The 17,213-nt window shown below is 46.7% G+C and overlaps 1 protein-coding gene across 1 annotated transcript in view; it reads right to left on the minus strand.

Moving 5' to 3' along the window:
• CFAP299 (cilia and flagella associated protein 299) overlaps positions 1-17,213 on the minus strand; it is a gene marked incomplete at both ends in the record, with an annotated part of 197,648 nt that overhangs the window by 13,125 nt on the left and 167,310 nt on the right. Inside the window, one exon of the mRNA XM_082482428.1 lies at positions 12,222-12,364. Coding sequence (XP_082338554.1) covers positions 12,222-12,364 — 143 coding nt within the window. The remainder of the gene's footprint in view (positions 1-12,221; positions 12,365-17,213) is intronic.

Below are 17,213 nucleotides of genomic sequence, written 5' to 3' on the forward strand. Positions count from 1 at the left end.
CTATTCTTGCTGCTAAAAAACTGATATAACCCATTACTACGCACATTTCAACTACTGCTGTGACACAGAGCAATATACAGCTTGAATGGCTCAAATCAACATAACTGTTGAAAACACTGGTTTTTTTAATGCTTTCAAATCACAAACATAATATCGATATGGGAGACACGTATCTAATCTAAATGCACAATGAACAACAGAGCAAAGATGACAGTGCATCAGGCGGGCAACTCTTCTATTTCGATCCAAACGAGGTGGCAGAGCTGTGATGTTAATGAAGCCAAACGGCATACAGAGTATTCGCATTCCTTATCTCTTCTCTACAACAGATTCATAGCTTGTAATCTGACTGCAAAGCTCATGCACACGAGACACGCACATGTATAACTAGATAGTCAAACTCTGTCATCTACTCGCACGTTAAAATGAGAAACAGTCTATAACCAGAACCTCTTTGAAATCCAGAGGGATAAAAAGGACAGAGGCCCCGGTTCCTCAAACTACACGAAACACATTGAATACAACAAGCAGCACTACGCAGTGCGCCGAAAGCTCTGCACGTGCTTGGGTCAGGAAAACCATTCCAGGCAGAGGCGGCACATGTTAACAGTGGACAGGAAGAGGAGGAAGGAGGAGGGGGAAGGAAGGAAGGAAGGAGGAGGGGGAAGGAAGGAAGGAAGGAGGAGGAGCTACATGTGGCTGCGGAGCCTTGCGTAGGTGAGGATATGGCAAGTGGTTTGAAAGCATTCACTGGGTCTTGTGGGTGAGGAGACAGATCGTGGATCTGATGTGACGAAGGGAGGATACCAATAAAGTGTCGTGGAGGGAGCGAGTTGGCCATGGTAATTGGTACTCACTTCAGCTGCCGACCACCTGAGGTTATCTGAATCCCAGGAAGCAAACAAAGTACGTGTCCTTATGCAGAATGACAGAATCTGGTCAAAACAAGATAAGTTGATACGTAGGACTACTGGGGGTGCAGTTACCACAACTCTTCCAAAAAAGACTGTTTAGATAAACAGCTGACAACGTGAATGTTACACCTTTCTGTAAGATTTGAAGAATCAGATAAACAGACAGTGCATGTCTGACACTGCAGTTTCAACGACTGCATAATCTGTAGCCCTAAAAAGAACAAACCAAATCAGCAATACGCTTTTTAACAAAAATGGCTCTCCCTGTTTGTCTTCACATCCGCATATTGAAGAGGATATTACTGCATACTGCAGACGAAGGACAACTGCAGCAGACTCCTCAGCGCGCTACAACTTAGAAGCTGGTTTTTTCTAGCTTACATCCATCAACCTTTTCTGCTTAAAGTTCCTGGAGAGCTACAGCAAGATTATTCTGATTTTAACTAACGTGTAGGTAACAGCAGTTGCAAGACTGCAAGAAAATGCAACAGTTGTCATCTCACGTAGAAAGGGATGAAGCGACATGGGGAAAAGCAAAAACGGGACAGTGATGAGGAACGTCCGCCTGGCGGGCAGCAACCTTACAAACTGCCATGGACAAAAGACAGAGACCAGAACTCAGCAAAACAATTACAAAAAGAGTCTTTGAGAAACATCTCTCTTTGAAGACAGTATATGTGGGGCGTACACAAGAAAAACACAAAGATTAATTGCTTCCCAAAACACTGGAATAGCACAATGGTTCAACAATGGGAAAATTTGACTTATGGCAGATTAATAACTTTCTAGCAGTTTTAAATTAAAAAACATAGATAAGTTGTTCCCCTCCCTAATGTTTTGAGCTGGATTCTCAAATCTTATGATTTATGACTGATGTAATCATTGTTTTTCCACATCTGCTTCATGTAGTTGAATGTTTCAGAGTACTGGAAATATGATATATGTGTTGTATATAGAACAGAATACTGCTACGTCCAACAACAAGAAAAAGCAATATTCTCAACCAAAAGTTGAGAAAACTTACCAGTTCCTATGCATCCAACTAGAGCTGTATGCTAGCACAACACCCGCCTCCTGGAAATTCATTTTAAAACGTGTCATCCATCTTCTTCAAGACAATTTCACAAATACAGAACACAACACAAGTCATGTTATACTCCATTTTTTTTTATGTGAAGTTATAATTTTGCAAGAAACGTACCGTCAGAAGGTATTTGCGGGCATGTATCAGCGTTTAAGTGGAAATGTAAACATCGTGGAAAATTACCGTAGAATTAAAGAGGGAAGCCTGTCACCACCCATCGATCAGACATACGGCAATAGGCTGTGGCAAAACCGCAGCCCCCGGGCAAACCCCCTCCCGCGGCAGCTCCACGCTCCCACCCTGTCCCTGCTGCCCACACCAGGGGCTCCGAAGCCGCACAGGAATTTCTAGATCAGAACTTGCACTCCTCTTCTTTATCCCTGCTCAGCGTAGCACTATGTAAACAAATAACAGGGCTTCCTTTATCAAAACATGTTCTATTTCCTTGTTTATTTTCGCAGATGCGAGAGGTCTGATTAATCGGCTGTGGGGTTTTCATTAAGTGTCAGATGATGTGAAATTCTGACTTTTGTATCAGCGCCGGGCTGAAAAGGCTGGGTTTAGATGTTGTACCATTATATGATATATGTGGGATTATACGATGTGAGAACTAATTTAAATGTTCCACTGCAAATAAAAAAGCATCTCTCCTTACCTCACCAACTGCAATAAGTGCTTTGAACGGTACCGTTAGCTCTGAAGAGCATCAATAAGAGAAGAATCACCTTTCCTTCCCCACCTTCAACGCTCGCCCGTGCCTCTCCCACCCCTTCTCCTGCTGTTCTTCAGGAAATATATCCAGTGTGGTTACAACATGTGCGATCTGCCTGTGCGCAGAAGGCCATAAATCCCTATCTCCAAATGTTTATCCCAGCTTTTGAACCTCCTGGAAAGCGCCGCATCGGTATCCCGCAAACCTCAGGGTACACCAGCGCCGGCCACGTACCGTGTCGTTACCGAGAAGGTTCTGATCCGGGGGTGTAATGAGAAGCAGGACCGCGGGACGGGTTCCGCGGCGGCTCCGGCATGTCGGCGCAGGTGCACTGCCCGGACAGAGCACTCAAACGACGCGTTTCTGGCGCAGCCGCCACTCCAGCTTGGCTCGAGGCGCGCGGCTTTCGCGTCCAAACCTCGTTACTAGATCAGCCTGGAATGTCATTCCAAATCCACACTCTCCAGGCGTTCATCAAGGAAGGGGGCCGGCGGGGGGAGGGAGGGAGAGCCTATTTAAAGCTCATAGCAGAGGAAAAACATACCCTCCAAACCCGCCCTCTCAGTGAAAGGAATTAAGTCGCTTTCCTAGCTTGTGGTCATTTTCAGAGACGTAATAAAAAGAACCTGTGGGACCCATTGAGTACCTGCAGTTAAGTTGTCATCACGTGCAGATGTACAGTATCTTTACTGTTGCACCGCATTACATTATTTCCTTAAATTGGTCTCATACTTCAGCCCCTGGAAAAGCACCAGAGGAATTTACTGGGGCCGCGGGACTCGGATCGCGCTGAATGGGCTCACTGGGGCAAGCAGGGGAACTCCCCGCCACTCCGCCGCTAAACCCGGGATAAAAGGGGAGAACGAGAGCCGCACCGGGCGGCCACCGCGGTGCGAGCTGTGAGCTCCGAAACCGGGGAGGGCTGTGCTCCCACCGCTGCCGAAACGACACCGCAGCACCCCCGGGAGAGAGCTGTGCCGCTGCCACCCCACCGCAACTTCGACCGCCGGAGATTCTCGTTCCTGAGAAAAACGCAGACACAAGGAACGGTTACGAGGCTTCCCAGAGGAACGTCCAGTTTTGTGAGCTCTCTGTGAGGGAGAGGGGAAGAGGAGGCAGGGGGAGTGAAGGAAAGGCAGAGAACAAGAAAACTGGGAAAAAAATTAAGGCAAAACTAAAGATGAGGAAAATGAGGAAAATTTCACGGAGGAGAAGAGAGGTGTATGCTGGATGACAGGGGAAAAGAAAAGTCAAGAAGGACATGGCACACTTCTTAACGTTCACAGCATCTTACATCTGAGACACATTACCCTCCTCGGCGTACCCCCCCCGGGCGTTCAGCGAGCTGCCCTGTCTTGAAGTCGACGGGGCTGAAACGCAAACCCCCGGGCGTCCTCCTGAAGGCCGACTGACTCACCAACCAGACTTCCATCTGCTCGCCATAAGCCTGGGTGCCTTCAGCATATTGGGAAAATAAAAATCACTATCGTGTACCATAAAAAGATTCTCACAAACATAAATACGGACTCTGCAGTGCAAACAAACAAACAAAAAGATTGTGTGTCCCTCTGCCCCTATTTTTTTTTTTTAAGTAATCGAGAGAAGCACAGAGAAAGAAATTATTTATCCATGCAGATCTCTGCTAGAGGACAGGAGTTTGGTTTCTTTGCCTTCCTAATACCCCTCAAGAGGCGCAGGTTTAAAGTTTGTAACTAGTGCCATAAGGTGGCATAAAGCAGCGGTACAGTCAGTGTACATTGCTCGTAAAGTGTCTGCTGCTTCGTAAGAACACTTGTAGAAGCGAACTGGAAACGACTGAGTTACACTAACTTGGTTTTGATGAAGTATCTTTGACATGATCATTGCGGACAGAAAAGAAGATCCTGTAAGACGCTGTTGATTTTTCCTTTTGGCTGATGAGATTAAGGATGAGCAGTGAAATCATCACAAGTCTAAGACATTTCCACGCAAAGAAAGATTAACTGGCACCACGCGAGAGAAAAGACATCGCAATAATCACCGCAGTAATTGTGGCATTGCAATAATCCAAAAATAAGGGAAAACGCAGTGATACCGAACGAGAACTTTTAACTGGAAATACTTTTTTTGTATGCGATCAAATTACTTGCAGACCTCTGCTGCAGTGCAGGAGATAAGTAGATTCCGTTTGGGGTACTGAGGAATTTTTCAACCAAATGTTTATTTCAAGACCCTGATTGCTCAGACCTCACCAAGGATGTGGGAAATCCAGTTGCACAGCCACCCTTCCTTGGATCTTTAATTATTGACATGGCTCAGGCAGGAGAGCTTCAAAAATGCAGCCACAAAAGCCAGTAATCACCCAGTTACCCCGGGCTTGTTAGGGGCTGTTCGCTCTCTCTCCCAGTGCCTTTCCCCACACTTTTCCCCCCATATACATTTTAAAGATACTAGGTTTTTCCCAAATAATAGTTTTGGAAATTTTAGGGAAAGTTTTTCCAGGGACTTAAAACAAGTCCCTCCCTTGATATTAATTCTGCTTCCTACAAGTTAATCATCAAGAAACAACCTCTGGTCTCTTGGGCCAGGCACGGGCTGTCGGTCACAGGGGACGGGGCTTCGCCCTGCCGAGTCTTACGGAAAAATTCCATTTATGGCAAGATATAGCGATTCTCCAGTTAAACTTTAACACTGCCTGACGTGGACACAGAGCTTCACCTACAGCAGCTGGCGACCAAAGCATCGCCGTCACTTACCAGTGCAGCGCAGGAGAGTTTTGACATCATTTTCACTAGGATATACTTGGGAAGTGGAGAAAGTACTGGTTATTCCACGCAGCCATCCCTTAAAAAATCTGGATGTACCGACTTCAGCCACAGCTATTTCCAGGTCTAACTGAAAGGAGAAAGTGGTTTCTCATCCTCCCGTGCTGCCCGAGCATCACCACGCAGTGCTCCGGCTGTCGCTCGTGTCTCCGGATGACAAAGCCAACGCACAAGCTTTCCAGAAAAGTACTCGCAAAACCACGGGATGCCGCAGCTTCATTGCGATCACCCCTCCGATGGCCATTACTGGTGATCAACAGCCCGAGCAGCCCGCACGGCGCAAATAAAGCCACGCTCGCGGGGCGATAGACGAGTTCAGGTTGTACCGCGCTGCCTCAGGCTCTGTGCCGCCGCCGCAGCTCCTCTCCCTCCAACCTTTACGCACGCGTTCTGTCTAACACGAACTCTAAATAAACAAGGCAACTGCTTCTTAACATTTTATGCGCAAACACATCCTGTAATTGAAGCCCAAATATGGGGTCTGAATTCAGTTCTCTTGCTTGGAAAAGCACGCAAACACATGCTTTAAGGATTTATCTAAATACAGAAGCAGGTAAGTGAATGCCTAATTGGGTCCCTTGTTTGGGACCTCACCCATTAGCTGCTATTTTTTCTAATATTGTTAATTACCCTGCAGCCATACCAGAAAGCCCATTCTGGCGGGCACCTTAAAGGGGCCTTTAAAAACTCAGCTTGAGGGGGTTCGGCACACTCTGGACGCGTGAGCGGCGGCTGGGCTGGCGGCACGGTGACAGGCAGACCTTACGCCAACAATGGGGCGATTGAGGAGTGCTTGATAAAAACCAGGCCAGCAGCACCAGCATGTATCTATCGTCCAACATTGCAAAAATTAATCCAGTATTATTTCTGGTCCACATGAAGAGAGGACTGAGGCTGGTGGGATGATCCGCAGCTATCTGGTGATGCAAGGTATGTAGGATCTGATCTCGCGGCCTGCAGAGCTCCTCTGGAATGGCAAGTACCGCAAAACCGTTCCCATTGTTTCCAGGGCATCAGCAAGAGGAGAAAGGTCTCACTGCCTTATGCATTTCTCTGTGCACCATAACACTGTCCTCAGGCGCGAACAGCCGTGAATCATTTCCAATTCTCAATCTGCACACAGAAGCCTCGACTCAAATCGCATTCCAGACAAGCGCTTGGCCAATTTCTGTTTTCTGAGAGGTTTTTCCTCCTGTTCCATTCTTCCCAGTGACAGTACGACCACGCTGACGAGAAGGACAAGACAGCCTTTCCCCGATGTCACAATTCTTTCCTCTCCTATGGGTTTAGCGATTTGTAGTTTCCATTTCCCTATTTCAAATGCATAGAGTTAGTTTGTTCAAAGCTGTAAAAAGCCAACTTTTCCTCTTAAGAGACTTTATCTTTCTTACAAGATCAAAGTTTGAATTGAAAAACAGAGAGAAATTAAAAGCGAAAAGTAGTATTTGCTGTATTTAAATACAAGCCAGATGTGGAAGCACACATCTCCAAATTAAACATTTACTGAGTTGGCAGCAATGGAATTTCCTTCTCACACATGCAAACGTCAAGTCTGGATGTTCTCTCCTTTCTACCTACGCGTCTATCCGCCACTTGCTCTCCACCGCCTCGCACACCTACGTGGCGGTTAACGACCATCCCCCGGACTTCTGCACTGCCGCCCCTCCGGTCGGCACAACGGCACCACTTCACCTCCAAAAGATGTGAAGACTACGACGAAAAATCCCGGATGCCAAACATGAGACAGCAACATGGGTGACGAGGAACCTGATGGGCGACAGTACAAACACTACTGGAAGAAACAACAGTGTAGGTACTGAAGATTTTCAAAAATCTGGCCGTGCTATCTGTACGTGAGGACACCAGGTCCTGTATACGATGAATACCTTCATACAAGGAAAGGAGTCACAGATAAACGGCGAGAAGAACCTTTCCCCTCCCTGTGGGCAGAGAAGGGCTCCAGCCACCACATCTTGAGGGACACCAGCCTGTGCCGGTGGTGTTCCCACCCGCGCTCCATGGTTTCACACCCTCTGACACCCAGTTCCCCAAAGCCCAACAGCAACCGGCTTGGTATTGTCGGGATGTTGGTCGACAGACACACAACACAGTTGTGACCAAAGACCCAGACGGTTTTGTAGATGTTAAGTATGATGACAAACCACTGGAAAAAAACATATCTACTTTTTGTAAATTATAAAACAAAGTATCACCCTTGTCAAACTGAAACCAGTATGTTTTTCCTAAGAGATGCAATGAAATTTATCAGTCACAGCAAAGTCCTTACGAAATTGGGATGCTGAAGAGGTATTTTTTTTCCTCCATCCTGAATTCTTTCACACTGTAACATTGCTAGCGGTATGGTAATCCCTGCAAATTAGTGGGCGGAGTCTGCCTAATCATCTCCATGACTGGACATTGCACACTTTGGAAACGCAGGATGTTTTTACATTTTTCCCCTCAAATGAAGCTTGGACTTAAGTGGTGCGCTACATCCATAGCATCCCATCATTAGAGACACTAATGAGCTTCCGATCGGCAGGCGTTCAATGCCACCGGGCAGCTGACTTCTGCATTAGCCGGTGAGTGACACTCCAGCGAACGACGAAGGGCTTCCGTAGCCGCACACCACGAGTGGGTTACCAAAGGGTGTCCATGTCAGTGCCCGTGGATGCAGACACACCGCCAGGGCGGCAGGAGCAACGGCTAACTCTGGGTTTTTCAATGCACAGGGACAACCTCAGGTTACATTTGCAAAAAAAAAAAAAACAAACCCCAAACCCCCTCCCAACCAACAAAGCAGAAAACAGCAGAACAAACACAGCAGGGAAGGGAGAAGTTGCCTCACGCCCCACGCTCAAGAAGGTATTGCCGGCCACGATTTGGCCTGCAGGTCTTTACAGATTAACAGATGGTATCTTCGAATATCTCCGACAATAAAACGGGAGGGAATTCCAACCCCGGTTAATGACTGACTGCCAAACGCTGCGCCCACTCGCAGCCACAACAGACCGCAGCTGAACTAGGAGAGGAGAAGGGCAGAATCGGATGGGACGGTTCTCGCCAGTAGCTAAGAACAACACGCCGTGTCTGAAACGATGCGTATCGTGATGCGCCGCTATCGCGGCTGAGGTGCGTCACCGCACAGCCCTGGGTGCCGGACCTCCCATGCTCAGGCCAACGCGTGCCGGGGCCGAAACCAAACGAGTTTCACTGCTGATGAGATAAGTAGGTGATTTCAGACCATTAGGTTCAAGGGGAAGCCTAGGACCTGGGTTCTACCCCCAATGGCTCCTTACCTGGCTCTGCTTTAGAAAAGAAGGTGCACACTAATAAGACGAAAGGAAAACACCGCAACTGTGAGCCAAATGTGAGGACAACACACTACAGTGCACAGTACCAAAAATACCATATCTAGCACGCTGCCACGGAAAACTAATGAGAAACCAGGGCGGGAGCTCGCACAGACTTGAAGTAGTACAATTCTACTGGAAAACGTTCAGTTCATCCTCCTTCACGAGGAGAGACGCTGAAAGTGCGGCTGATCAGACAGAAGGCAGCCCAAACTCCGTCTTTTGCTGTGCTCCTTCATTCAGAGAACTTTTTTTGGTATGGTTCCACAGAGTGAACATTCTCCATTTTCTTTGAACAAATTGTATTACACTTGTTTCTCATCAGATTACATAAATTAGCTGCGAGGGAATGGATTCAATTACAGTCCAGATTCCAGACCTCTTCAGAACTGACTGCCTAACACATTCCTTTCATTTAATAAACTGGAACCAAATGAGGATTATATCATATAAATAATACTCCCTTGATAGGGCAATGCAGTAAAATGGCAAAAATACTCAGAGGAACCACGTAGATCAAATACAAGAGCCTCTGATATTACCCACCGGATTTAAAGTATGAATATCACATAAACTTAATTGTTCAGCATTTTTACTTTGTATTGCGAACAAGAACCCATTTCAGAAGGTACGTAGGACCAAGTTTAATGTCTTCTGACAGCCTCAGACAGCCAAGGAAAAAGCGTGTTGCAGCAAAGTATGGATTTCTATATTTAAAAGATAATGTGAAAGCTCTGCACAAGATACTAACCTCTACGGCATAATCCAAGATTTGTACATCTCCCAAGTGTCTCAAGGATAAGTATGACCCAGATTAAGGGCTCTGCAACGCTCCGAGCGAGGCAGTTTCCCAAAACGACTTGTTCTTTAAGAAGGCAGTATTTCGGAACTACTTAAACCGATATGACAACTTCTAGGAACGACCACTTTTGACAGAAACACTCACCCAGTCCTTCAGCCCAAGAAGTAGATATGCCCTCTGTAGTCGGACGTTTTTATAGCTGTCTAAATGTCTAAGTATCCAGGGAAGAAAAACGTGATGAAAAGACTTACATTCAGAGCTCAACAAGGGATTCAAAGCTGAAGGCACAAAATTATACATACAGTCAAATTATCCCCATTCAGAAATGGCAGTGTCGACAAATTCTGAAGCGGGGTAGAAAACAAAGAGGCAGAGGAAGAACACTGCTGAGGTGAGGGATGACTATGAAATGTACAATTACCTGTAAGACGATTCTTTTTAGATTACCGACGAATGGCTGAAGACAGTTGTGATGACCGTGTGCGGAACTACAACTTGTCTAACACTAACGCTGTATTTAACCCGGCATGCAACTACAAACACAGGATCCAGCAGGTGAAGGTCACATTTCAGAATCCATCCGAGAAACAGGATGTTTTTATCTACTCAATAAAAAGGTTTTTTGGGGGACAATGTAAGTTCTCTGCCAACGAGAATCTTTAAATCAGTACAGTACTACCAAGACTTTTTTCCCGGGCTTCTTTGTACCTGTCCTCCATCTGCCCAATGACATTCTCAATGTTACCTATGAGAGATGTGGTGGGAATGAAACACGCTGCTCTGAAGACACCTAACTGATGCAAAATAGGGCGCTCGACAACTCCAGTGGACCACGGGACACATCAACGTGGTTAGAGATTTTCTGTGACGTGACGGGGCTTTTACGAAAAGCCAGTTTGTTTATGTGATGCATCAGGAACCACATCATTTAACCTTGAAGTGAAGGTTTTCTCTTTAGCCAGTGCATACACATTCATATGTGTGTATATATAAATAAAATAATCTAGCCTTCCTGGCACGGCATACGCTCTACCGTAACTTCCCTTTATCTTCAGCTGGAAAGTTCAAACGCAGTTTTGAATAAATCACATTCTAGTTATAAGTAATGTTCTACCTCCCCTCCCCCCCTTTTGTTTTAATGAAATATCACCTGAAGCTATATTGTACCACTAGAAGGAAAGAACATACTGAGCTGTCCATGAAGTTCGCAGTGTATCCTAGCTTTGACACAAGGGAAGGAAAAAGAGGTTGAAGCATAAATTAAATGTAACTTTTTCAACCCAGAAAAAACAGGACTAAGCACGCCTACTGGATACAACACTGACCTTTCTTATTGGATAGGACAACAATGATTTAAAAAAGCTTATTTATGAGTCACTAATAAAATCCTAATATCTAGAAAGGACATAATATGCAAAGGAGACACAATGTTACGCTCACTCCTGTTCTTAATTCAGTCATAAACAGCAACTGTCTGTTCACCCCTGTGGTTTAAAAGCATAAAATCAGGATTTTTGCTTCCCATCTCAGGTGGTGCTGAGAGATTTCAGTCTCTCTGCCTCATTACTGACATCTGCTGCCCTGTGAACGAATAACTCAAATCCTCCACCAGCCCACTTGTCCCCTCCAACACTCACGCCTGCCTTCTCGCTCCGTAACACACACACACAAGTTTGGCTGAACAGTATTTGCAGGGATTTGCATTACAGAAAACAACTCTCAGAAAATGGAGAAACGCATTAACTCCTTTGTACTGGACACCTTTTCACCAGGAGACAGTAACTGCTCATGATATTGCAACTCATTGTTGGCAGTTCCCACCTTCTAACCCGTGGGAAAAGGAGACTCCATCTCACCGAAACATTTACCGTCTCTCCCACTGCGTCCAACAGCACCATCCTGCCGCATCCCACACCGCTTCCGCGCTAAGCACGGTCCCCGGCAGCAGTCAGACCCAACCTGTGCTGCACGGAGCCTCTTCAGCTTAGCCTTCACCAACACAAGTGCACGAAACATCTCTCACACAGCTCTCTCGGGCACTCAGGTGCAGGATGTTTTTTAAGGAAAACACATGAAAGAGCTCATTGATGATGTTTCTCATTAATCACAGGTAACACACCGTCTTATTTTCCACCAGAAGAGTTCTGCAGGCACCCGCTTTCCAAGCAAAGCATCCTCCCACGGACGCTGCGGAGTGTGGGCAAAGCTTGAGATGTTCCGGCAATTACGGACTGCAGCGACGTGGTCTGTGGCATCGCCACACGTGTGCTCCTGTTGATCAAAGCAGGTCGCGGCCTACAGACTCCTCAAGTTAACGAGAGACGCAGAGACCGGCGACGGTTGTAACGTCCTGGTTAAGTTTTATGCTCTGGAATAACGAAATCTGGCAGGGACCCTTCTTAAAGCCGTTCTCCACAACTATTTCTGATCCATGGTGTTTGCCTTTCAGCGAACAACACTTCCCTAAGCTATCTTCCTACTCAAAAACCTTTAAATCTTTCGCTGTATGTTGCCTAAATGCAAATAAACAAAGAGAAAGTCAAGATAAATACCTCAGATCAGTGTTACGAGGGAAAAGCTTTTTCTTGCCACTGAAGTAGACTTCAAAATCATCTGTCATCAGCCTGTGCGTGTAGTCAATGTACGCAGACACCTCCTGGCGACGGGAATTTCGGTCACGAATGAAGATGATGGACTGCAAAACACAAAGGCGACCACAAATGAAGACTAGAAAGAAACATACAGGCGCAGTTTTCTGTATAAATACACATTAAGAGAGTATACAAACATTTTCAACTTCACCTGGGCCAGGCTTCTGTCAGGAATTAGGACACTTGAATTATGGCCTATTACAGCATATTCTTAACCCAAGCTTGGCAGCATTGCAGTGAAAATAAATAAAAATGCAGTGTCACGCAACATGTCCTCGTGTATTCCCCACGACTCCTGCTGCCACTTCGGAAGGGTTTCCACACAGGTCCTGGGCGGTATCTGCCAGCCCCAGGCAAGCAATCCTCGATCAGCCTAATGCCGTTGGATGCCTATTTTTAAGCAAGGGTGGGTTTTTTGGCCATTCTACAACGCTACTGTCCACGTGCTAATTACTGGACCGAAGTAGGAAGAGTGAGAGTGTTATTTTATTTAGGATGCACTTCTACAGCCAAAGCAAAACTTATTCAACTTAATACTCACAGCAAATTTTTAGCCTTTCAGAAAGACGATGGACTCGAAACTGTCTACCATAAACCTCTCTGCACTGTGCTATGACCAAAGAAGAGAGCAGACGCCTTCAGCCTTCGCACTTGCAAGACAACCCCTGTACCACTCCATCACTAACAGATAATGAGAACCAGATCAAAAACCCGATAGTTCCAATACAAGCGAACAAACAGCGAAACAAAACCTGTGCCTACACGTACAGCTGACTAAGGCAGGGTGGCTACAAGGAGGAGGACAAATTACCGATCTCGCTGTTGCACCTCCCTGTGCCAGCGACGCGGTTCTGGACGCAGGAGGCGATTGTCCGCCTTCGGGCTGTAACGCTTGGAAGAACATCTCTGCTGCTGCAGTGCGCGTCACAGACCAAGGACGACCTGAGCTGGGAAACCCTGCTGCCCATTTGCTCCCTGCTCCTTCACCTTTTGTTTGCTGGATTTTGCGAGTGAAGAGAGAATAGGTAGGGAGAAGGCAATTCTTTTTCACACACTACACCAACACACAAAGCAAAAAGAACTGGTAGGATGAGTGTTGACTCGCAAGACAGAAGGGTTCCTGCATCTTGAGGTCTGTGCAAGGAAAGCGAAAGGCCGAGCGCAGAGGTTATTAGGTAGGTGAGGTACAACTGTATTTGTTAGCTGTACACATGTTTGTTTTTACTCAACTGGAATCAAGTGATATTTCTTTTTTGAACATGGGTGAAGTGGAAACAATACCTCATGGAACCCTTTCCAAAAACATCTTTTATTTCAACAGCAGCGGATTTCTAGAGTCTAATGGTTTATCTGGCAAGCCTTTGTCATCCTTGAGACACATTTCCTTTTCCAATTTCTCATTTAATTCCATCAAAGCGTGTTACTCATTTTGCAATTTTGTACCATCAACATCATTGATAGAAGAGCCAGAGGACATCTCCCACGGTACATCTGACCATCCTGAAACACATCTCTTCTCCCCGTCCCCAGCACCTCCCTCTCTGACCAGCTGGTTGGTGTCTCTGGAGACCACGGCGAGGACAGGCACCAGGCGATGGGGGAAAGACCCGGTTCCCAGCAGGCAACAAGGCAACGGCATGCTGCACCCACGCTTAGATACCAGAGTAGGGGTCTGTCACGCGTTGGAATAAGGGACTCATTGCCCTGCGGAAAAAGGTAATTTTAAACGAACGGCTGGACTCGCCCGGCATGATCTGATCGTTTAAAAAAGCTGGCAGATGTTAAAGAATTGTCTGCACCGTTAATCAGAAGGTTACCTTTCAATGTATATTAATATAAATATAAATCTGTCCATGAGGGAGAGGCTGAGGCGGTGGGTAAAGGTAGAGATTGGGAAACCATCGTTTGGCACAGAACAGGATCTTTCCTTTCCCTGCTCAGCATTCTCACGGCCATCTCCCGTGATGTGCTCCTACTGCAGACAGGTATTGCGGGATGCCGACGCTCTGAGTACTCTAAAACCATGTGCAGCTGCTGCTTCCCGCAGACCAAAGCAGAACGTTTACGAGGAGGTGCGCTGGGCTGTGCTAAATACGGGGGCGCTTTCTTCAGGAGTGTGTCTATGTGATTCTGGAAAAGACCAACACCAACCCGTCGTACTTCTCACCAGATTAAAGAAACCCAACATGCCATTGTGAATAACCAGTTCATCCAGACATTTATCCATTTTTTTAACGACATGGAATACTCGTACAATTCTACTGCCATCGCTGTTTGCCATTTCATGCGCAGCCCTACCAGACACTGCAGCACGTGTGTTTCTGCCATCATCAAAACCAAGCACAATTTGCACTGCCTTCACCCAGCCCAAAATCGGGTCCTGTGCCATCAGTTAGAAATACTGGAAGTAGGACAGTAAGACAGGGACAAACATGGAAAGAAGATCAACTTTGAGTAGTTCCAGGACAGGTACAAACTTGAAGCACTGAGGTGTTCAACTTGGAGTTCAATGCTCGTATATTTTTTCTCCCCCCAAATACTAGAGGTTCAGTTAATTTGGATAACATTTCAGGAATTTTTCTGTGTCAAACCTAAACTACAAAACTCTTGCAAGTTGTACACCATGGTACGCACCGCTTCATGTAAACCCATGTATTGACAAATATTGTATGTACAGAGTGGGCCGCCTCGCTCACGGCACACCCCCAGTCAGTCATGAAGATCCATTCCAACCTCCTCCACGCGCTTCGAATTTGAATACCAACCTGAGGGCTGCTTCATCACTCTCAAAACAATGAAACAAAAGTGTGTCATCTTTCCGTCATGCTCCAAATCCATGGCAGAAAAAAAAGGAAAGGCAAAAAATCTGTTCAGGCAGGAAAAAGACAATCAGCTTTTCTTCAGCCATGATTTGTAAACACTGCGGACTCAATTCTCGCATATATTAATGCCACACTGTACAGTTGTGGGACTACAGAAGGATTTTAGCAGAGGCACAAATGACATTCTCCTCCCGCTTACAGCATGCTCATACAGCAGTCTGGCCCATAACTGGACTGGTCTGGGTATTGGGTTTTCCTGGGTCTTGACGCGGGTCCTTCAAAAGCTACTAAAGTCACCTGCCTAAAAGGCAGGGTTGCACAACCACAAAGGTTTCCCCCTTTACCTTTAAAGGAAACAAACTATTACATGCATAATTTCCACGTGGTCTCTGAGAAAATACTGTCTGTGCTGGCGTCTAGTTCTGTTCATGAACTCCTGAGTTGTAAGAAAATAACCCAAACATCACCTGCCAATGATCCACTCCTATATCCGTTACTTCACGCATTGAGACATGTCTCCTAAAATTGGTTTTGATTCCTAACAAGACCTTACCATGGACACCTAAATGCCAGGACTCGCCCATCATTTAGGGTATTTTTGTATGCACCGCGAGACAGGTTCAACGTTCAAAGACAGAAGATCTGCTTCCACTGACACTGGCGAGCGCCCGTCACACTTGCTGGGTAGAAAGAGAATTTGTTTGCATTTTTTCGTATTCCGTCAACATTACCAAAAAGAATTACGTTCCTCACAGTAAGCTCAGTGTGGCTGCTGAAATACTCCACAGCTGAACGGATCCTTTCTCTCTGGTCAGAGCACTCGGGGGGAACCACGGGACCTGCCCGACTCGTGCCTCCTCCCGGCCCCACGCGCGCCTCGGAGGGGTTGCTGAGTGCCCGCCCTGCACGGCGGTGCCGGGGGCTGGTCCCGCCTGCCATCTTACTCTGCTGCCCAGTAACGCGGCGTAGGGAAGAAGCGCTATTGATACAGACCAACCTTTCGAGAGAGAGCTCAAATTGGCGCTAATTACCCGCCTGCCAGAAGGCTGTCTTCATTTCTTCTTAAGGCGATGCCGCAAATGAGCTCTGCAGAGCTCAGGGCTTTCCTCTACGCCAGCAAAGCGTACGGTGAGGGTCAGCGTTGTTTGTGAGACCAATTCATATCCCTGGGAGGGGGAAAAGCAACGGGTGCTTTTTAGGGATTAAAAGGTATGGCTGTCGATTATCTTAGGGAAACTTTTAGCTCTGCCGAAACTCTTGCCTTTCCTCTACCCTTAGCACAGAGCATTCCTACTCCGGAAGAGAACACTTCAATGCAGCCTCTTCTTTCAGCACCTCCTCAGCACAGTTTGTGGCCCCGTCCTACACGCCAATTACAGCCGCTTTCTAACTGCAACCGAGGGGCTTTGCCGAACCGGGACCCACCGGATGGCAAACGAACCGGAGCGCACTGTGATTCAGCTCTCTGAAATTCTTGCAGTGCAGATGCGGTCAAGTGCAGCGTAGCTGAGCAGAAGGAATATAGGGGAATACAGCGAGACCAGCCCCGCTGTCTGCTGCAACAGTCCCGCAGCGCCAGCCCTGTAACAGCGCGCCGAGCTGAGGGCAGACGACGGGAAAGTAACGACAGGCAATATTTAGGAGTCGATTACTAACCCACGGCGGAAGCTCTTTGCCTGGGGACAGTATGACAGGTGGGGACCCAGGGGAACAAGCACAACTAGGCTGCAAGGGACAGGCGTAAAACACATTACCAGTTGAAATAGATTTTTAACGAGTAGCCATTCATTTTTGTTGCGTAGTGTTTGGCCAAATTTGCCACCTGCAGATCACGTTACATCTAATAGGAATACCAGTGGGCAACGGTAGTCAGCGGAAGGACCTCACCTCTCTGCCTTTAGACCAGATGCTATTACCATTCCTGCTTTGCAAGGAGGAATAAATATCTGACCTGTTCTTTTGGCTAGCTGGGAGTGAAAATCGCAGAAAGCACAGGCTTACGGTTTGGGATCTACCTTCTGGCACAACTTCATTTTGAGCGAAGGCGGTGGGGTACAGCAGAAAGATGTTG

The sequence above is a fragment of the Vanellus vanellus genome (genome assembly GCF_965231255.1).
Source record: "Vanellus vanellus genome assembly, chromosome: 4".
Lineage (NCBI taxonomy): Eukaryota > Metazoa > Chordata > Aves > Charadriiformes > Charadriidae > Vanellus > Vanellus vanellus.